This window comes from Charadrius vociferus, unplaced genomic scaffold, assembly GCF_000708025.1.
Source record: "Charadrius vociferus isolate BGI_N301 unplaced genomic scaffold, ASM70802v2 scaffold263, whole genome shotgun sequence".
Classification (NCBI taxonomy): domain Eukaryota; kingdom Metazoa; phylum Chordata; class Aves; order Charadriiformes; family Charadriidae; genus Charadrius; species Charadrius vociferus.
In genome coordinates, this window is record NW_009647769.1 from 1,291,049 (window position 1) to 1,313,428 (window position 22,380).

At 40.8% G+C, this 22,380-nt stretch overlaps 2 protein-coding genes across 2 annotated transcripts in view; one reads left to right on the top strand and one right to left on the bottom strand.

Moving 5' to 3' along the window:
* INTS6 (integrator complex subunit 6) overlaps window positions 1–3,439 on the top strand; it is a 45,670-nt gene extending 42,231 nt beyond the window's left edge. The window contains 1 exon segment of the mRNA XM_009882366.1: window positions 2,799–3,439. Coding sequence (XP_009880668.1) covers window positions 2,799–2,892 — 94 coding nt within the window. The 3' untranslated portion in view covers window positions 2,893–3,439.
* A 1,330-nt stretch (window positions 3,440–4,769) lies between these two features.
* The window catches only part of SERPINE3 (serpin peptidase inhibitor, clade E (nexin, plasminogen activator inhibitor type 1), member 3), a 38,977-nt gene continuing 21,366 nt past the window's right edge, over window positions 4,770–22,380 (bottom strand). The window contains exons 3-9 of the mRNA XM_009882388.1: window positions 20,084–20,317; window positions 18,610–18,807; window positions 14,788–14,986; window positions 13,617–13,717; window positions 10,869–10,955; window positions 7,152–7,235; window positions 4,770–4,810 (exon numbers count right to left, since the gene is read on the bottom strand). Of these exons, the coding sequence (XP_009880690.1) occupies window positions 4,770–4,810; window positions 7,152–7,235; window positions 10,869–10,955; window positions 13,617–13,717; window positions 14,788–14,986; window positions 18,610–18,807; window positions 20,084–20,317 (944 nt within the window). The remainder of the gene's footprint in view (window positions 4,811–7,151; window positions 7,236–10,868; window positions 10,956–13,616; window positions 13,718–14,787; window positions 14,987–18,609; window positions 18,808–20,083; window positions 20,318–22,380) is intronic.

The following is a 22,380-nucleotide window of genomic DNA, read 5'->3' on the forward strand; positions in this document are numbered from 1 at the left end:
CAGAATTAAATCCTGTCTCTTGCCATAGCCAATGGTTTTCTGTATCCACTGGTGGAAAAAGTTGGCAGTTCCATTTTTCTCTACTGTTGTTAAACTTCAGGTTTTATCTAAGTGTAGGAACAACTTAATCTCTCTCCTTCCTCTTCTGTCCTAGGTTAGATATTTATAGTGTAGTCGTTTTATCCGCCTGGATAACACTGCCTGCAATCCCTGTGCAGTTCTCTGCTTCTTTTCTTATCCAGACAAGCTATCACATATAACCAAGGTTCCCTGCTCACTGCAGGAAACAACTCTAGGCTCTCCAGGGTTGTCAAGATAGTCTTGTTTTGTTAACGGATAGCTGACCTTTGCAATGCCATGGAATGCAATTGAAATATGGGATGCTTTTTTTCTTTCCCTGCTCCAAGGAGCTCTGACTCTGAACACAGGCTTAAGAAAGCTCTTGAGTGTTTCAGCGAGCGTGTATTTAAAAACACTTCCCGCTCAGTTCTGGAGGTTAATCCACTAGAGAGTTACGAGGGGAGAGAAAGATTTCTAAAACAATCCACAATTCTCAGATTCCTTTGGAAAACGACTGTTCCACAGTTCCTCTTCTGATAGCAGAAAAGCTATCACTTTTGAGAGGCAGAAATCAAGATGGGGTAGACAATGGATTTTTTTCTTCCAGTCGATTGTAAAAATGTTAAGAATGAGACTTTTCTTAGTGATACATGTTTTGGCTCAGCCTGGATGGATTGTATTAGTGCTTACAAGGAGTTCTTATTGAGGACAAGGGACATGACTTCCTAATAGGTGGCTATAAATTTGGATGCACAAAAATCAAGAGTTATTTAGGAAAGTGCTAAAAGAAACTAGCCTGTGTAGTGGAAAGGTTTTCAGTATTTCTGAAGTTGGCATAGTAATCCATTTATGGTCCTAGTACTAGCAAGAAGTGGGTTTTTTTATTCTCTGCTAAGTAGTCTAGAGCAAAATCTGACAAAACATGGATCAAAATTCTCCAAATTAACTAACATCTCAGTATGAGAAGTTCAATTCCCTTTTATTTTTCAAACTAAGGGCTTTAAGCTACTAATACACATAGTAAAGCCTAAAGTGTGTGCCTAGACAAAATGCTGAGCAATACCCACTTGTGATAAAAGCACTGGCAAGAATTAATACAACCAATTTCAAAATAATAATGAAGTTTTATCCTCAATAGCTAGAACTACTCAAGGAAGTTTTATTATTAAGGGTACTAATTTTCTTAGAAGAGTAAACAGTTGAATTAGAGTCAATGCTTAATTCTGTTAATTACAGTATTAGTTCATGTGGTAACTTGTTTCTGTTGCCTTGAAAAAAAAATTGCTTGCTGTAGGATTCAGCATTTGGAAAAGAGCTTTCAGTGAGGTGTACCGAGGGGCTGGACATAGTGCACTGGAAATCTGAATTCTTGTGCCAGTAGTAATGTGAGAATAGTTAGCAATGTGTTTTTTCTCCACCTTCTACCAGGTTTTAAGTTTCTAGGAAATGTCTGCTGTTAACTCGTACAGCTGCTTCAGAGGGGCTTGAAGGTATTCTGGAAAGTAGCATTGCCCAGTCACTTGCACAGAATTGTGACCATGTTATATTTCCACTAGGATATACTATAGTAAAGTACTTTGCTGTTAGCTTAAATAGTTAGACTTACTAGAGGGGATGAGAGGGAAGTAATTATCTATTTCCCAGGTTGATACTTTTCAACAAGCAGGGAGCAGTTGTGAAAACAGTGAGGAAGAATGGAGGGGAAGCAGTACTTTAGGTATGGAGTTTCTGTGGGGTTACTGAGAATTGGGATGAGAATGGTGGGTAAGGGCCCAGAGCATGGGTATTCAGTGAGGTAAGTGCTTGGAAATGGAAGCTTGTTTCCTCATAGTCAAACTGGGATTGTGGGGAAGTCTGTGGTCTGGGAATTAGGGCAGATGCCATGTTTCTGTGAGCCAAGAACATGGACTGGGAGGCCTGGCTGGGAGTAGAGGCTTTTGCCGGGGTTTAATAAGGTCATAGTACTGAACTCAGTGTATAGTTCAGAATAGCACTGAGTTGAGAAAGTGGGTGATCTTTTCACTGCTGCTTATGTTTGAGTATGTGCGTGGCTGCCAAAGCATCGATCAGAAGTGGCTTCTCAGATGCAGAGATGTTGCAAGGGGGAGGGCTAGCTGGAAACAGCAAGGAGCTGTGTGTGCTGAGGCAGGGCTGTAGCCAAAGGTAACAAAACGGTCTGCTGTTCAAATTTGTGTAATCAATAGAGAATAGAGACTCCAGGTATGGATCACATCTGTATTTTCTTTGATTTCTTTCTCAAACTTTTAATTTGCATTTCTTGTCAGGAAATCTTCTCTGCACTATGTAATGGCTATTCCTTCACTAGTACCAACTTCACTTAACTTTTGTGAATGCACCATGAAAGCATGCAAATAATCCCTAAAAGCTGTTGCCAGCTTTAGGATTGTAGTTCTTTTGGCATATGTTTTATTTCTGTACTTTGGAAATTTACTTCTGGAAACAGCAGTTAACTCTTTTTGCCTGACTTTCAGTAATGTTCAGCAACGTGCTAGAATAGACTGTAGTAAACACAGTTTTGTATTCTCTCATTAAATGGACAAGCAAATTAATAGTTTACCAGAACTTTAGGAGGCAGCGTATATACAAATGAGGTATTGATCACCTCATTGTGCACTGGACCTAAAATAATAAAGTTTCCAGGGTTCAGCAAAAGTTTTGTGAAGAATGTTTCATGTATTACTGTGTCCATCCATTTTTATGCTTTCTTTTAAATACAGGTTTAAAAAAAGAATGCTGATAGAACAGCTTGAGAGTTTTCTGGAAGAAATCCATCGCAGATCCAATCAGGTCAATCATATCAACAGCAGCTAAGAAACACTGCACACAAGAGAAAGCCACAGCAGGGCACTGCTGTCCTTACTTGCATTCATTTTTGATATGCACTCTTATCTCAAGTTCCTATACCTGAAAGTATGAGAAGCTGCTCTATAAAATGATGAGAAAAGTATCCATCATCTTTTTTTTTTCTTTTCTTCACCTCTGTTATTTTTGTAATGTGAAAAATATCACAAAAACATTTTTATTTAACTAAATGGAGAACTTCTTGCTTGTCATGGACTTAAGTGTCACTTTCCCTCAGGTTCTATTTTTCTTAATCCAACCTTCAAAACTATCACCTCTTAAGGTTGAACTTTGCCAAAAAGTTGCTTTGTAATTTTAAAAAAAAAAAAGCACATACATTAAACAAGGTAATGTTTTGTATATACAGTTATTTTGGATATATTATTGTAAGTTGTATAAATGTATTTTGAAAAATATTTAAGAAAAGCACTTTTGTTATTCCATCAATAAAAACTATATTTTAATCTTTGTGTAGGATTGAGTACAGTTTTTATTGGAATGTTTCTTTTTGCCTTCCCTTTCCAGAGCTTCTGTGTTCTAGTATCAGTGTTAAAGAACGAAGAGCAGTTTTGTATCACTGGATATCTATTCTTAATCAGAGAATGAGTGAAAGGAAGCTAATGGTGAATCACAGCTATGGTAGGATGGTACCCTGTGGCCTTGTGTACTTTGCGCTTCGCTATTTGGTGGCGAGCATAACAAACTGATGTACTCTATGCACATCCACAGCAATGACAAAACCCACAGTTTTATGAGGATACAGTGTAGTAAAGCAAGGGTCAGTAGCCTTTTGAGGAATGCTGCACAGGTGGGGTTTTTTTGTGTCAGAAGTTTTTACATGTTTACCAACACAGGAACAGCCAGAAGGTGCTGCTTCTTGGACACAAAATATCACTGAATGCTTTATTGGCCATATCCATCTGTGCTAGATACTCCTAACCTTCTGGAAAGCTTTGTTTGATTCAGTGGGAGCAGCTCTGTTCTGATGCTGTTCCTAGGAGGCAGTGGTTTGCAATCTTCACCCAAAATCTTTATGGGCCTGGGTTTCTGATGTTTGTGCCATGAGTTGCAGAATCTTGTACTAAAAGACTCCCTGTATCCCAACTTTTGTCAGGATGCTGAAAACATTTTTCTAGATGCTTTTAGCCTCATTCATTGTTCTTCAGGAATGTCCATTCTATGCTGTGTTCATTTAAAAACAAGAAAGTAAAATAGAAGGTAGTAAGGTAGTAATGCTACCTTTTTTTTTTGGCAATAATATTTGTTTGGTCACTGATTGGGTATTTCTGCTTCCTACCTGTTCTGTCAGTTTTGAAACAGCCTCTCAACTTGATTTCCTTTTCACAGCATTTTGTTGCTTGCTTGTTATGTTACTGTCTCAACTGGGTTATATCGAAGTCTAGGACCAGACTGAACTTCAATTTTGTTCTTAAGTTTTTGACTTCAGGACAGGGAAATAGAGTTGTGCTTGAAAAATAACATACATCACAAAATTTTCTTGTAGGATGCTTTCTTTCAGATGACCTACAATACTCAGCAACTGTCAAGCTGACATTAGCCATGAGGTAGTTAAGCAGAAGCTGTTGGCCCATATTCTTAAACATTTAGGTGGCAAAATCTGTGCTTACTATCTTTGCTGTAGTTGTGGTGCTAAGGATTCCTAGACAGCTGTAAGTTTCCACCAGCGTGTACAAAGGATTAAGGTAGTGAAGGACTTGCTCACTCTTGTTCTTGCAAAAACGATGCTGTTTAAACTGTTTCAATAAATACATATAATGTAGCCTTTATTTTCATTGAAGGAAAGCTCATCATAGGAGGAACGGAAGATGGTATCTGTCTAGTGTTCATTATGAAGGATTTGTAACTCTTCCTATAAAGAGTACTGAACCTGTAAGTGAAAACAATATTAACATTACTTCCCTTTGGGACCACATTTTCAAAGTGTAGTATAGTTTAAATGCAGAAATTAAGCACGGAACTAGCAGACTTGTGATCAATCATTGCTTGTATGGAAATTGCAATGGCCTGCTTGCCTTAGAATAATTTAAACATTCTTGTATTAAAAACAAAGAGGCCTTTCCAAATAGTTGGAAACCCAAACCAGGAATTTGCTGAAACCTGAAAAACTTACGCAAACCATTGGGTAAAGAATCACTTTTGAATTGAGCTAAACAGAGCCTAAATTCATTCCTTTATGTTGATATTGTAGTTACAGAAGAGATTATTACAACCTCTTGAATGAAATCACTGCATCAGATTCATTGAATTTGTGGTTCAGTTTTTTATATTGCTGTTAGCTTGCCTGTTCTTCAAAGGGAATGTGTTCAAACCTGAAATTCAGATTAAAAAACTCAAACTTTCTCAATAGTTACAGGGGTGACTGATATAGTGTCCAGTTTAGCCATAGTATCTGTTGGTACGTTTTCGCTCTCTTCTCCCTGAGGGTGCTGCATAATATGCAGCAGTGTTTGGTAGATGCTGGCCAGGGCCCAGCTCAGTGTTGTAAGTTGTGCCTCTTTGGAATAGCCAAAGCATGTTTGGTTGTTTTGGTTTGGGGTTTTTTTTTTTTTGTGGTGGCTTTTTTTTTTTTCCCCAAGCATTTTGCCACTTCATCAGGATCCTGTAGTTGTTCAGGAGTGAACTTCCAGACCACTGGAAGTGAGAATTTCTCTAGATAGCTGCCCACATTCTCCCACATGCCATGTCACCCGTGATCTAGTTTCACGGAGCCTGGGTCATATTCCTAAATTGCTTGTTAACCTTAGACAAAACTAAAGTAATATTCCTAAGAAATACCAACAGAAGTATTTTAACTACCCGAGCATGTTTGAAATACTCCCCTCCAGTAGTGCTTTTTTATTTTAAAAGATATGTTCATATTTTGGTCTAAATGTAAGTTACAGGTTTTTAAAGCAGAGTGTTACATACTCAGGTATTCACCGACTATAAGAACAGAGTTGCTTGGAAGCAGATAAGGAAAATGATTCTCTTTGGTCTTCTGGCTGGGCCCCAGTGTTTTACTGAACCCTATAAATGGCCATATGTTCCTTTGAAATCTGAAAGGATGTGACCCCAGTTATGACAGAAACTTGGTGGTTTGAAGCATTTTTAGGAAAAATACTCCAGGTGCAAATTTACTGCATTGCTAAGAATGGTAAGAGTTTTTGGTGATGGCCTGAAGCTTCAGAGGAGCGAGCACCTGCTACATGGTGCATAATGCAGTTCTTTATTATTGCCAATGAGCTATATTGTGTTTTCCTTTAGCAGAGATTTGGGAGTAACATCTGAAAAGAGACATAGTCCAACACTGAAGCGAAAGGAGCGTTGCGATGCTTCACTCTTTCAGACATGCTCTGCAATTTTGTGTTTGGTTTGGGGGTTGGGGAAGTTCACTTGCAACAGAAAGAGTTATCAGTTGCAAAAAACCCATGCATTTTTTGGCAGTTCCTGGTAAAAGCGAAGATACGAGTTAGGTTTTTGCAGAGCTGAGTTACCCGATTACATATAGTGAATATCCATGGCTTTTGAATATCTCATGAGGATACTAGGTAGTGAAGAGTCCAGACGTGTAAAACTTATCTCCTTGAAGGTGTTGATATTCAAGAGAAAAGGGAAGAGAAACTTCTGTATATTCGGAGCCGTAGCTGGGCAAAAGATTGTTGGTCTTGAGAAATTTCTGAGCTAGAAATTCTAGAAACCAGAAATTAGTTTCTAGAAGCTGCTGAGGCAGGAATTAATACAGGGAGTTTCAGGCCCTGGAGTCCTGGTGCCAACAGGCAGAAGTCTGTTTGCTGTGTGCCATTTGTGTAGGCATAAGGAAGTTCATTTATAGGGAAAGATTTGTATTTTAACTTCAGATATGAATGCAGTTGGTCCAGTCCATTTGTAATTTAAATTTCCGTGTGGAGGTTGGTCCCTAATCCTGGGGTATTTAAGATCTATAAGAACTTTCTAGTGCCTGTAATTATGGTAGAAATTTCTTTGAGCACGCACATACAGCATATACATAGAAGAGGCTAATCTGGCTTCACTGACTTCTATGACTATCACGCGTTCTTTTTAAAGAAATTAAACTGTTTCCTTTATGCTTTAAAACCCCCAAACCTGCTATTCCCATAGTTGTTGAAATTTCCTGGACTAAAGAATGGTATGCCGTTTACAAAGTACTACTTACTGATTTCAGTGCTACTTGTGAAGGATTCTGCTACTGAAAGGGAGAGCATGCGTACCTGTGTTAGCTTGTCTCAGGAAAAATGTGAAAGGTCTGTCTGCTTTGAAAATAGGCGTTCGGGATCTTTTTAGTAATACCATTGCTGTAATGCAACAAAGAAAACATTAGTAAAATGCGTCCATTCTCATTCCATCTTTTGTACAGTGCCCTCAAGCTCTGACGTGTCATACCTTGAGTTTTGAGTTGCTCCTCTGCTTTAAGAATAAAACAACAATTTTACCCAACAGTGAAATCATTCTGGGTGAATGAACAAGTCAAGCATTGTGAGACTACACACAGGTGATTCGTGTGGATTTTGTTGCTGAAGTGAGTCTGGCTGGCTTTGGATTTCAAAGGTAATATAATCTTTATTGTTATCACAGCCCTAACTCTGCTGAAGTCATGCCATGCTATTGCCTAACCCGTTAGCCAATTCTTAGCTGTGCTGTTCCAGTAAAAAAGATAAGCAAGGCACAGATGTAGTCCCTTTTCTAATGCGAGACGAACAGCAGAGAGATACCTTCATTACCCTGGAATTTCTCTGTCAGAGCTCTCAACAAAACCTAAGTATCCTCGATCTCAATTTCACAGAATCACAGAATGATCAGGGTTGGAAAGGACCTCTGGAGATCATCTAGTCCAACCCCCCCGCCAGAGCAGGGTCACCTACAGCAGGTTGCACAGGACGGCGTCCAGGCGGTTTTTGAATGTTTCCAGAGTGGGAGACTCCACAACCTCTCTGGGCAGCCTGTGCCAGTGCTCCACTACCCTCAAAGTAAAGAAGTTCCTCCTCATGTTAAGATGGAACTTCCTATGTTCAAGCTCGTGCCCGTTACCCCTCATCCTATCACTGGGCAACCCTGAAAAAAGACTGTTCTCATCCCCCTGGTACCTCTCTTTAAGTATTTGTAAGTATTAATAAGATCCCCCCTCAATCTTCTTTTCTGTAGACTAAAGAGACCCAAGTGCCTCAGCCTTTCCTCATAAGAGAGATGTTCTAATCCTCATATCATCTTTGTAGCCCTTTGCTGGACCCTCTCCAGCAGATCCCTGTCTTTCTTGAACTGGGGAGCCCAGAACTGGACGAAGTACTCCAGATGTGGCCTCACCAGGGCAGAGTAGAGGGGGAGGATGACTTCCTTCGGCCTGCTGGCCACAGTCTTCTTGATGCACCCCAGGATGCCATTGGTCTTCTTGGCCACCAGGGCACGTTGCTGACTCCTGTTGTCCACCAGGACTCCCAGGTGCCTTTCCACAGAGTTGCTCTCCAGGAGGTCAGCCCCCAACCTGTACCGGTGCATGGGGTTATTCCTCCCCAGATGCAGTACCCTACACTTTCCCTTGTTGAATTTTTAAGGTTTCTCTCTGCCCAACTCTCCAGCCTGTCCAGGTCATTTATGACAATTTATGACTGTCCTTCCCCTCTCTGGTTGTGGGTTAATTATTAGATTAAAATAAAGTCTTTAAGAATTACGATGGCTCAGCTGTTCTTAAAATACATCTTACTTAAATAAATTCTTCCTTGTAGCTATACAGCATTAAGAATAATTTGTCAAAAAAAAACCCACCCAAAAAAACCCCAGATTTGGATTATTTTTTAAACGACTAGTTAAAACAATGGAATTCAATTGAAAATTCAAGTAAGATTTGATAAAACTAGTTTTGAGTGGCACTTTTTCAGTGCTCCTAAGAAACGTGCCTCCTTTAGCCCGCAAGCCACCATGTGACTAGATCCAGAGCTTTTAAAGTAAACAATAAACATGATTATACCTTATTAGATCAGCTTCGTAGCTTGGTCTGACTGGAGTTAAGGGAATTTTTGGCATTGTTTTCAATGGGATAAAGGTCTAATGTCTGATTGCTATTACCATTAGTCTTTGATACATAATTGAAGCCACCTAAAAGCTTTTATTTTGTATGGAAATTACCAGAAAAATTACTGAAAATAGTAATGCCCAAGTAGAGATGAAAATTGTCATGAAATTTTCAACTGTACAGCTCTGCAGAAAGTTGTATGTTATGTCAAATTTTCACTATACACTCACATGCGTACAGCACATGTCTTATTCAAAGCTGTTGCTGGAAGAAACCAAATCAGGTGTGCTCAGGTTCCATTGCGCATTCACAGAATTCACAGAATGGTTAGGGTTGGAAGGGACCTTTGGAGATCATCTAGTCCAACCCCCCTGCCAGAGCAGGGTCACCTACAGCAGGTTGCACAGGACAGCGTCCAGGCGGGTTTTGAATGTCTCCAGAGTGGGAGACACCACAGCCTCTCTGGGCAGCCTGTTCCAGTGCTCCACTACCCTCAAAGTAAAGAAGTTCCTTCTCATGTTAAGATGGAACTTCCTATGTTCAAGTTTATGCCCATTACCCCTCGTCCTATCACTGGGCGCCACTGAAAAAAGACTGCTCCCATCCCCCTGGCATCCTCCCATTAAGTATTTGTATGTATTAATAAGATCCCCCCTCAATCTTCTTTTCTCTAGACTAAAGAGACCCAAGTCCCTCAGCCTTTCCTCATAAGAAGGGTGCTCCAGTCCCCTAATCATCTTCGTTGCCCATTATGACAGTGGGATGTCTGCAGGGCACTTCACAGGGCAGCCCAACATCATGGACACCTCAGTGAGATGCCCTGTGGTGCTCTCCCTATGTGCCTCTTGGATTTCTTTCCGCAAGAAAGGAGCACAAGCAGGATCTTGCCCTGATCTGTGGTCTAGGACCACCAGCCTTTGCAATGTGTGCGCGGAGCACATCTACAGTCAGCACAGAGCAGCAAGATGAGATGTGGTTAACAATCTCCCTTCTGCTGAGCTGATGTTTGAACAGCTCGAGGACATGTTCAGCTTCTGAAGAGAAGCGAGTGGCAGTAATGCCTACATACTCCATGCAGGGGTTTAGTGCAGCTGCTGCTTATCACACTGACTTGTAGTGTTTCTGGAGCATCCAAAGCTTCCAAAAGGGAAAGAAAAAAAGCACGTGCCTTCCTTGATAAAGCTCATGTGACAAAAATAAAAACGGGGATTGCACAGCTCAGTAATTTTAGTTCCCCTGTTTTATGTAAGTTGTGATGGAGGATTTCTATTGAGATGTCATTCAGCTTATGAAGGTCATTTATTGACTCCATAGTCCATAGCTGAGATTTTACTCTGAATCTCCCCATCAGCCAGCCCCAGCTGCTCACTTGGAAATTACCTGTTAGCAGAAACTACTGTACACAAAAGGCACACCTCAAAGTACATAAGAAACAAGCCTGTCTTCATCTTCATGAAGGCAAAATTTTGCCGACGTGACCTTCAATGCTATCAAAGAGCTTCAAAACACAAACTTTAAAAAAACACAGCTTCAGGACACAAACCTCATAACAGTTCAGGAGTTATGGAACTTCTTTCATTCTTTGCTTTTATGATCTGAGCAAACAGTTTTCACCAACAGAAAAATAAGTGGTTTATTTTCTTAAACTGGACTTTCCCTGGGCTGGTAAAGCTGGTTTTCACTTGAGTCTTTATATGTTAGTCTAAGATCAAACATGGAAAGGGAAGAGTTTTAAGAGTTCTTATGAACAATTACAAAGGTAAAAAGGTAGCGTATTAAATATAAGAGTTTAAATTTAGGTTAGGCATACATTGAAATGCTACCATGCTTTTTTTTTTTTTTTTTTTAAATAGATGACTAGTAGTTGTTTCTGTGGTGATAATCTTCAGAAGTGAAAGTAAAGTTTGTGTATGTGTTTTACCTGAAGCTCCTGATGCCTTCGTACCATCTTCTGTTACTTCAATCTCTGCTTTGTGAATAGCTTCTGAAATATAAAGACTCCCTTGCTCTGCAAAAAAACCAGTAATGAATATCAGTAGTTATTTTTCTGAATTCTGTTGGCAGACACCATCCTTCTTTTCTTAATTCAGAATGCTTTCACCTCTTTTCTGCAGAATATAAGGATGACATAACTGTTAGGTATTTCACCTGGGCAACAAATTCAGTGATAGCATACTGAATACAATACATATCACTTTATCAGCTTCTCTTCTGTTGCAAATTCCTTCTATTGGTTACTTCACCACATCCTGTATGGAAAGACAGCACCGTATATGCCTGCCTTTCAATTGCTTTTTCTATATCTGGCCTCCATGTTAGAAGATCCTCATCTTCAATTTTGACTCAGCTCCTGATTTTTTGTACATGTGCCTGATATGGATGAGCACAGACAGTCTGAATATCTAAGCTAGCTTGATATGAGGGACTTTTTAGCTCAGCACGTAGCGGAGGTAGTATGACTATGCGGCTTTTGGACCAGCGTGACCTTATGTGCAGGTAACTTGGAGAATAAACTACAACTCTCATGTGTCTCTTGAATCTATCTGCCTGAACATGTCCTTTGTCAGGGTGTTGCCTGCTTGATGGCCCGTGTGCCTCTGATTTCTATGTGAAATGTGGATCCTGCTTTCAGACATGCAGTGAAGTTTTTAGGAAAGAATCACTACTGTGAACACAAAGTTTTTTTCTGCTTAAAGCCATTTCTGCTATTGACTTCTCATAATTCAGATCTGCTTTCTAATCTGGGGGAACGACAAGATTTCGACTGCGTTTGTATTGGTTGGTGTAAACCTGGAAGAGCTGTGACTTGTCCACACATTTCTGCTGATGGAGCCAGCTGCAATCTGGCCCATTTCCACTGACGTCCAGTGGTGGGAGTCGGGCTTATGCTACAGAAGGACACTGCTTTGACACAGTATATGAACATCTTTAAAGTGAGATAACACATGAGGAAGGTGACATTAGGTTCCTTTAGTCTAGGGAAGACGGTGTGTCTCAGATCTCTATGTTGCTGCTAGCACTAGAAGACCATTTTATCTGTTTCTATCTGAATTTTGCCCAGTCAAAAATCTAGGATAGAAACAAGCAAGACAAAACTGGGGAGAGGCAGAATTTTTTAAATTAGATAAATCTGATGTATTTTGGAGGGAAAAATTAGAAGCTTTTAGGCATAAAGAAGCTATTCCAGGTCTGAAATGAAGTAACAATTTTGTTTGCTTAATGTGATCTGAGAGTAAATATTCTGAATATTACGGCTACTCCTTCATATGGAGGAGGAACTGAAAACCTGCCTGTTCTTTTTCCAACTGTATCTATTGGTTAAATAAAAGATAAGCCTTCCTTATAAACTCTGCCTCACGTAACTCTTGGACCGTCATAGATAGATCCCCACTGTTATGATACATAACTGAGTAGTCAAGGAGTAGAACTGAGAAGGACCGCAACATATCCTTTAATCCATAACCCTTCCACAGACAGGATCAAATACTTTTACAAGCCTTGCCCTGTATGATGTGAAGCAGAAAGTCACCGAGTTGCTTACATAAGAACGAAGCTGCAGAGTGAGATGATTTATGATGGAGCTCATTTTCTCAAAGTATTTATCTTTTTAAAATAGATGTTAACTTTATAAAATGCATCCTTGTGCACTTTATCAGTATATTAACATTTGTTTGCAATAAACAAAGGAGTGGGCTTTAACAAAGAAGTGGGCGATGACAAATTATTTTGACGTGCATCTCTTTGCAGTTTGAGATATGTACTGCAATAAAACAATGTGGTAAAAGGGGTATAACACCCCCCCCCCCTAAATAACGTGCCTTCTGAGGTTTGTTCCAGGAAAGTAGCTTCTCTGTAAAAGCAGCTTCGTTTAAATTGGAGGAATTTCTTCTTGTCGTACCTCCATTTATTTACTCACATGCACAAGAGTTGCGTGAACTCTGCCATCTCTCTGGGCGGTTACCACTCTGAATATTTGCTGTGAGCAAAAATGACTAAGTTGAAATAATTTTTGTTACTTATAGTAGTCAAAAAAAAAAGAAAAAACCCCAGATAATGTGGATTCTTTTAGTGTTTAATATTAAATAGGGATAAAAAATTTCCATGAAGTGGGATAATTTCAGACTTCCAAAACCAAGACAGTTTACAATCATGCTGCTAGTATTTTGGCAAAGGGAAAGTATAATTTAGTCCACTGTTCATTGGATTAGCAAGACAACATAGCATGGGCATATGTTAACATTCCTTGTGGTGTCAAGAGTTGGAATACAGACTTGTTGGACCAACATCCCTAACTGCTAAATGATTATTTTAAAACAAATATAGGAATGCAAGTTGTATTAAAGCATGCTAAATCTCTGAATAAATAACCATTTTCCAGGCCTACACTGTCTTGACAGTTTTAATCTTAAAGAAGGAAAGGAAAAAAGAAAAAGAAAGCAAGTCCAAAATCGACCCTGTCCCTTTCAGATTCTTCTTTCCTACAAAACAGCAGCTGAAAATACAATTGCCAATAATAAAGTAGGAATAATAAAGTGTGAATTGTGTTTTAGAGTTCCCCAGAGAAAGAAGTACAATCAATTCAGAAGTCTCAGGTCTACTGAATCATTCAAATGTCAGAGTCTACAACTATTGCGTCAGTGATCATTTTTTATTCAGTCAAGCCTCTTACCTGAAATACCTTTAAAATTAGCAGTGATGGGATCAAATGCGTCTCTAATTCCCAAGGCAGAAAAAACTGTCTTTAGGTCAAAAAGGCTTTGAATACTGAACCTGAAATTAACATGATAGATTTTATTTAAATGTGGGATTCATAGTTTCATAGAGCTAAAAGGTAGAGCAGATGCAATTTATTTCAGGCCTTTGCATTTCATCCATCTATTTCAGCATGAGCCCACTGCCTTACATCTGATTAAGTGTACTTTGCAGAAAAGTGACTCATCTTCACCTGAAGACGTTAACGGAAGGAATCCCTTGCCTCCATCTACTGTAATCAGTCCGCCTCTCAGTCTTCTTGACACATGAACTCTGCATTTCTGCAAGTGTCCTCTTTTTAACAATCTTTTTTGGCTGTAGCAAAGGGCCCTTTGAAACATTTACAAAAGATTAGCTCGGAGAGAAAGAGTATCAGTGCACAAATTGTTTTTCCAGCACTTCATTAACGTGGGGAATATATTGTAAGAGATGTGTAATGAAGCCCTTCCATGCTGATCCATATAATAGGTCCAGCCACAAAAGGCCCTCCTGCACCTGATTCCTCCTGCTGTGCCATTTCATTTGAATAGCTGATAGAAAATACCTCCAGGATGTATGCATTTGGTAGCAATGGTGAATGACTAATGTGGAAAATGGATGGCTGAAACTTGCTTTATGCACAAAAATATGGGTACGACTGGTGGGGGGCCCCGAGTTCTTTGTAGAGTACTTTTGCTGTATACTAGCAAGTTGTAAAAATAAGCTATTGCGTTTCTTTTCAAGGTTATATATTTACTCTTTCTTGAGCAAAGAGAAAAATAGAGTGTGGGAAAGGGCCAGGAACATTCCTCTCTTTTTAGATCTTTAAAGGGCTGTTATACCCCAAACAAATTTTAAGTAAAAGCTGTAGGATCAACTGAAATACTCGGTTTTTAAAACACTACAGAGCATACCAGAAAGTTTTGGCATTCCCAGCTTACCTCTTCGTGGCTTAAGAGGGGGTTAGAGCTTTCCTGATCGTGTGATGAATAACAAAACTGAAAGTATCTCATTTGGTTTTGTCTCACACATTGCTTGTGTCAGCGCCATCACACTGAATTCTGACAACTAAAGCAGAGAAGCCATCTTGCAGCATTAATGTTGCTTACCTAGGTAGAAAGATGTCCATCTTCGTTCTCTTTAAGCTGTTGGCCCAGAGGTTTATGGTTTTGGCAGAAAGGTGAGACTCAATCTGGGACAAAGACGTTCTTTTGTGGCTAGGAAGCACTAGGAACATGCCGAGTTTCTCCCCCAGGTAGGGTAACTCGACCACGCTGAAAGCCTCCAGAGCTGCCGTCTGGAATTGGCCTGTAGGTGGGCAAATATAGATCTTATTTCATCACTCAAGCAAGGGAAAAAACCCCAAACCCACAATCCAAGCCCAGGTCAGCAGACGGTTCAGAGCAGCAGTGACGGGCTATAAGGGGTGTTCTGTAGCACATGGGCTCCCGCAGCCAGCTCAGGCTGCGCTTAACTCACAACTGTGGCTCCTCTGAACAGGGCTGAGTATGTGATACAGAGATATATCTCTCTCTCTCTTGGCAGAAAAATGCCAATGACAGTAATAGTACCTGAAGCACTGTCTCAACAGAGCATGGATATTTTATTACTTTCTCATATAGTAGCTGTCGTCCTTGCTCAGAGTTTAAAAAACAATGGAAGCAATGACAGTAACTTTATGGTGATTGTTCCTGCAATGCTTGTTCTTTGAATAAACTTACATTTTTCCAGAGTCTTTCACTAAAAATTCACTACTGATAGAAATCAGAAAAACAAAATTAAGAGTGTCCTATTTAATTAACTGAAACCTACTTTGCCTCATGTTTCCATCTTGGCTACCTTTAAAAATCAGTTTTAACCTTATTTCAAGAAACAAATAGTTACATTAAACAAAAACGTAGGTAGGTTTATGCCTATTTAAGCACCAAATTTCTTATTTTTTAAAATCTAGGCACAAAGACCTATGAAAATCAGATGAAAGTTATAAAACTAGTCTCAAGTAAAAGCTGGTGGGCTTACAAACTTGTAATTAGTTACGCAATAATTTGTAGCAGCCATTGAAAAGTACCGTTTTAGTTCCATATTTTGAAGAGCAATTGATCCAGGCGTTTCTAATGGACTCTGTTATATAGTAGAACAGATTTAATTATAACAAATTTAATTTTTTATTTTTTCATCTGTTAATCCAATAAATAGCATTTCAGGAACACTCAGCAATATTTAACAGGCCGGTAGGAGTTAAATGCAATTTGCAGGCAAACGACTCATTGCCTTTGCTGCAGGCCATCCACAATACTGAATCTCTTCACCCATCTGTAGTAGTTGTCTCTTCAAGGGTAGATACTCACACTTTTTGAGTCAGGGATTATAAAAAAAAGAATATATGTAACTCATGTTCACAATATCTAAGTATTTTCCAATAAATACTTCGCTATAGGATGCGTCAAATGTTTAGTGTACAACATTTGTTAGTTTTGCAGATATGGACTAGATAGGATTCATTAAGTCTTGATTATTCTGCTAGATTAAATTTTAGGGTCTTAGATTAGCCCTTCCACCATGCCGTGTGGAGAGGGAATTGCGCTGTTAAAACCACCTCCCATCATGGGGATCCTTCGCTGAGAAAAAAACTTCTGTTTTGTAACAGGCAAGCAAGGAATTTTACATTTGTAGTGCACTGGACATGAGTGGTTTGATTTGTGGGCATGCTGACAGTTTGAAGTCAGCACGTTTTGCACAAAGGTTATACAGTCCTTATTTGTTAATTAGAAGGGAAATCAAAGACTTGAGATTATTGAGTCAGAACATTTAGTGTTCCTTACTTGAACTGATTTTGAGCGTCCCATAAGGATTATATATATGCTAAATCAGTATTCAAATATAGTTAACAAATTGGTTGGAAAAATGAATATGTAAAAGAGCTGCAGTCTTTAAAAGGCATGTGTAAACCGTAATGTTGACATTTTCTTAAAGCAGTGTTAATTGTGCCCAGGCTGATTTGTTCTGCATGGCCATGTTAAAAGGATAAACAACGTTGTAAATGCTGGGACAATAACAGGCCACAGCTAATCTTTCTCACTCTGTGTTTCGGATCCTGATGGGAGACAGCCGCTATCATTTAATAATGAAGGGAAGTTATCCCCTGCCTCTGTTTTGTTGTACTGAACCTGTCTTTCGAGTTAATTTCAAATGGATTCATTAGAAATGTTGCTAGCGTTTCTAGTGACAAAGACTGAACTGGCCCCATCAAATCAGACAACCAGCAAATTTGGAATGATCCCTGTCGTGGTTTAGGCCAAATAGGCTACTGGGGACCTGGGGGACCCCAGATGGGACCAACAGATGCTCCCAGGCTGAAAAGAGGTTACCAGTGGCTTTCCAAAGTATTGCCAACACTCAGGACTTTCATCAAAGGCAAACAGTGAAGTTACCATGATGACTTCAGTGGTGGAAATAAAATGATGCTTCAAAATCACAAAAAAAAAAAGGTATGTACCTGTGGAGATTTCCCTCCTCTTGATTTACCTAGGACTCAACCGCTGGAAGAAGTGGAGAAAGAAAAAACCCCAGGTGGGATCAGCCATGAGTAACCACCCTGAGCTGATTCTGTGGTGCACTACATGAGGTATTTTTAGCAAGTCAGAGCAGTAATGAGAGCATTTTATTGAGCATATATATGGCCTCATTAAAAGTATTATGTACATTCCTGACTACTTATTTTCAAGAAAGATTAATTTAAATTGGAAAAGTGCAGAAAAGGACTACTAGAGAATTGGAGTATCTGTTTTCTGAATAGATTAGAAGACCCTGGCATTAGCTTAGCTAGCAGGAAATTGAAATGCAGCGTGGTGACTAGCAAATACGTTTGGGAGTAAGTATCAAAGCTGAAGAGAAACTATTGAAGTTAAAGGATAAAGCTGTCACAATGGTATGAGATATAAATTGGTCTTGAAAAAATTTAGACTTGGAATTAGAATGGTTTTTACCCAAGTGAAGTTTTGAAATTTAGGGTAGAAGGGAAATGAGCTTTTTATATTTTGAAAGGCATTGTAGAGCTAACTGGAAGAATTCCTGGTGGTACAAAATTAAGCCTACAGCATGAGTCTTTCTGTCAGCAACCCACGTACTCCAGGCCTTTGAAAGGAGCGTACACTGTATTCATATATTATACAAATAAAAGTTTGATCTGTATTTATACTGTTTTAAACCCATGCTGAGAGCATCCACAGGTTATGAGGGACAGAAAAATTCCTCCCCACTTTATTGCAGAATTTGGCTGTGAAGATTTGCAGTTTTACCCTAAAGCCTTGGAGACGGGCTGTGACAGGAAGGATGGGTGTGCGGTGCTCGTATTCGTGGTGATATTATCTCTCTGGTGCTCACAGACTCAAGGGGCAAACAGTGATCAGGTTGAGGGGCCAGGAAATTCCTTACCCACCCTACAAATCAAATTGGTAGGGACTTGATCTTGTTTCAGTCTTAACTGCCCCTCTGTCATAGGATCAGATGTGTCCCCAATGGTCCTCCCTTCCCAGGCAGCTTTATTTAACAAGCTCTCTGCTACTGCAAAGGACTTGCTATACCAAGGTACGTCCAGTCTCTCCTGTTCCCTTCTCCTGGCACATTATCTCGGTGCCTTTCAGTTGTTTGCAATAGCTGACAAGTTTGTTATGGACTGCTGGGAGGTGTTGGTCTGTGAGGGATGGGGCATGGACAGTAGACATTTTAGGAACCATTTTGAACCCAGGACCTGTTTCATGATTGCCTGTGATCAATTCAGCCACCCAGGTGGTCTCTTTGTTTGATGGGATTTCTTCTGAGACTTTTCCAAGCTGGGAAAATAGCACATCTTAGTGTGGTAGCTGTGGAAATTAAATAAATAAACTGTTCCATGTTGTACAAGAGAGCAAATCTGGATCAAAGACAATTACCGTAGTTAACTTCATCTGTGTGATGCATTGTGGGCACTTTCAGGGTTGAGCCCTCCGCCGTGGTAAAAGGCAACATCTGGGTATCCATAAAGGAAAACTTCTTTTGCCACGTGCTTTTGAAGTACATGGTGCTCACCAGGGCGACCTGGCTGAGTGGTGACCCAGCGCTCTCCAACGGCATGCCATGCACATCCCCATCTGCACGGGAAAGAGGCGGGGAGGGGGACACGTGCCATCCTACTCACCCAGGCCAAAAGACCATGTCTGTGTGAGTAAAGCAAGTTGGGAAAAGGAAAGAAGCAACACCCAACAAGCCACTGTTAAACCCCCTACCTTCTCCTCCCCACCTGTATGTGGACCTCATTGAGGTTGGCTGTTGGTCCATGCTCTCCCCAGAACCGAGCTCGAGTTGGTCAATGTTGAGGGCCAAAGTTGTGCCAGGAGTATGCTACCCACTGAACAGCATGGATGACAGCAGCCCAGTCCTCATCACAATGTCCTGGTCCTAACCGGTTTTCTAGCTTAAATGTGCCCAGAGGTATCTTGGAGTGGTTCATCGTTAGCACAAGAAATCCTTCATGAAATGGATTCATGATTACAGACTGCTTTATGAAGTAATTAAGTCAACTGAAGCTCATATCTTAATTCTCTTTGTCTCCTACTTACTTGGCAGTTCAACTGATCCTGCTTTAGGTGTCTGAAAGATTTTTGAAAGTGTGATTCCCTTTTGATTCACTGATACGCGTGTGAGCACCACAATATGAACTCCCACTTTAGTACCTTCTTCTAGAGAAATACTTTTCTATCATGAAGCTGGATCACTTATTACAGTTCATTTGAGGATAGAGTTTTTTTTTTTTCAATAGTAGCTTTAATGTGTGTGTTTAACATCACCTCACATATTGATGGCCAAATTAACACTCATGTAACTTAAGTTTATGGGGAAAATCAGGGACTGATTTGCTCTGCTGCTTCTAAGGACTTGCTTTTCCTTTTTTTTTTTTCATTAACACAGAATTTAACTTAATTAATTTTCTAGCTTGTGTGGAAAGTCAATTATTTTTATTTCCCATTCTGACTTTTTAAACTCAGAATCTGACTGCTGAGCTTATGGCCCTGTGTGTTCCCCACAGCAGCATGAAAGCATTTAACACAGTGAACTCAGTCCCTGGGGAATTTGGCTGCTCCTCATTAAAACTGAAAACACTGCAAAGGATTGCCATTTTAAAAATTAGAGGAACAAGGCCAAGCTCGATACTGCAAGCTTATGCTCACAGATTCAGACCTATTCCAGCTCTTCCCTCACATTTGAAATGAGCATCAGCACAAGAACTAGATTTCCTGGCTCTCAGCCTTGGTTTGGACACCATGGAGCGTGGCAAAAAACTTTATACTTGGTTAAACGCAATTTCTCTCACGACTCTTATTTCACATTTTATTCATGTGCAATCATTCTCCTGGGTTGTTATGTTACCTCCGAGGTTACCGGCGATCCACTCCTGTATTTGGGCTGCGGTTCTGTTGGGGTCAGTGAAGTTGGTTTGCTGCAGGCTGCTGTTCACCCAGCGCGCAGCACGTGCAGCAAAGTGGGGCGAGAGCTGCACCCCAGCACCCACGAAGAAGGAACATGCCAGCTGAACCACCATGCCTTGGTTGGAGTCAGTTGCTCCTTCGTACACCGCGTGCAAGAAGTCCTGCACACTTTGATCTGCCAAGCAAGAGAGAGGGAAAACCTGTAATTATCATGTTGAGGCTAAGGAGAGCAGAGATTGCACTAGGGCTCCGCAGCTCTCAACTCTAGGGCTCACACTGGTGTCCTCTGAAAGTTAAAGCACTATAACAACAGAAGCACCCTTGACTTTATGGGGTATTACTGTCAAGCACTACTGTCAAGGATGGTGACGCACTCGGCACAGGAAAGCACTCTTCATGTTGCTGTAGAAATCACTTCAGTGAAGATATGTCAAGCGGCTGATTTCAAATCACCCCTCTCGGCAAACACAGCTCTTACAGTTCATAAGGTACATTATTTTCTTCTTGGGCACTCTCTGAGTTCCCGTGAGTGAGATCCAGCACCTCTGGCCATGACGGGCTGAGCTGCTGATGCCGCAGTACCGCCCTCTCCTTCTCCTGCCATTATTGATGCCACCCACCCCAGGAAAGGCATCTCCCTGACTGCCCCAGGTCTGTCTCTGCTACCCTTGGCTCTCATGTGCTGTTTTGTTTCTTGAAGGATGGTGCCCGAAACTGGCCCAGTATTGCAGAAGAGCCCTGGCAATGCTTAGTAGAGCTGATAGGTTGCTTCATGTGTGTTGCAAGTGACTCTTCTTTTTAAACAACCCACAAGAGTGTCTGGAGCTTTTTTGAAGTGCAATTATATTTCCCATTCATTATTCATTTATTAATTCCAAAGAACCCTCAGATCCTTTCCTAAAAATGCTATTCTTTGGCTCATTTTTCCTTGATTTGAATAGCCGATTATTCCTTCTAAATGTAGAATTTTGCACTTGTCCTTATTGAATGGTGTCCTATTCACACATTTCTCTGATTGTCCAGGATCCATTTAAGTTCTATTCTGGTCTTCCAAAAATGTTTGTAGCAACTATGAGCTCAGTGTCACTCAAGAATTCATTAATGTGTTCTCTAGCTTGTTGTCTGCTAATGAAGATAGTTGAATAGTGCCCTGATCTCCTGTTCCTGGGGAGCTCGTGCTAGCTCAGTGGTAGTGGCTTCTGTGACAAATATGGGGTTGAGGTGTGGACCCAGCAGAAACATGGGCCCTGCAAACTTAGAGGATCTTGTGGTTTTAAAATCACAAAGTTTCTAATAGGGTCCCCTAAAGGGTGTTTTAGCAGCCATTTCTGGCTGCCATTATTTTGCACGCTGTAATGGTTTGTGATAGGATGACTCATGCTGAGGTGACTTCCTGAGGCCTGGGACTTGCACCCAGTCTGAGCGATGTTTATGGACTCTGGATCAAATCTCCTCAAACTTCCCAGGTTCGCGGATCAGCTCCTTTCCCATATCACTCGTATTGCTTTGAAGGACACTTGCCCATGCCCAGCCAACAAAAGTCTTGTTGAGGTTGTTGCTTGCCTTTAAGATGTTTTCAGCAGGTTCCTCTTTCTATAAATAAATATTCCATAAGGACTGGGAAGTGTCTGGAGCACTTCTTCAGCAAGACATCAGTGCCTGCAGGTCACCACCAGGACCTTTCTGATTTCCCCAACAAGAGTCTCAATTTCTGTGTGAAATCTTAGCAGCTCACTGTTGTCTACAAACTACCAGCCACCATCTCCAAGGGGGGTCAGTATTGTGTCCCTTGCTTCTCCAGGTTGCTGTTCTTGGCTCAGGTGCTCCTCTGCCTTGACCTGAAACCTCGGGGTGCCCTGGGCAGCTCACAGGTATCTGGGTCCCTGTGGGCATGGCTAAGTTTTCAGTTATGGGCTGGCTCGAAATCTTTGTTTTGACTCAAGGGAGCGCTTAGGCAAAGGGAGGAATCACCCAGTTTCTCCAGACGCCTGTGGGTGTAGGCAGTGCTGGAGGGAAGTCAGGCTGGGCTGCTGCCTGGGACGTGAGTGGTTTGGGGTAGCTAACCAGGGAAGTGCATCCCATGTGGACCAACCTGTCCCAGGCTGAGAATCAGGTCAAGGGCAGGATTGCCATGAACCTCCAGCTGTCAGCCAGGTCATCAGGAGACTTTTACTACATTGGTTCAGATTCTTGATGGGGTAAAGGGAGAGTTTCATGACTACCAATTTCTACCACCTG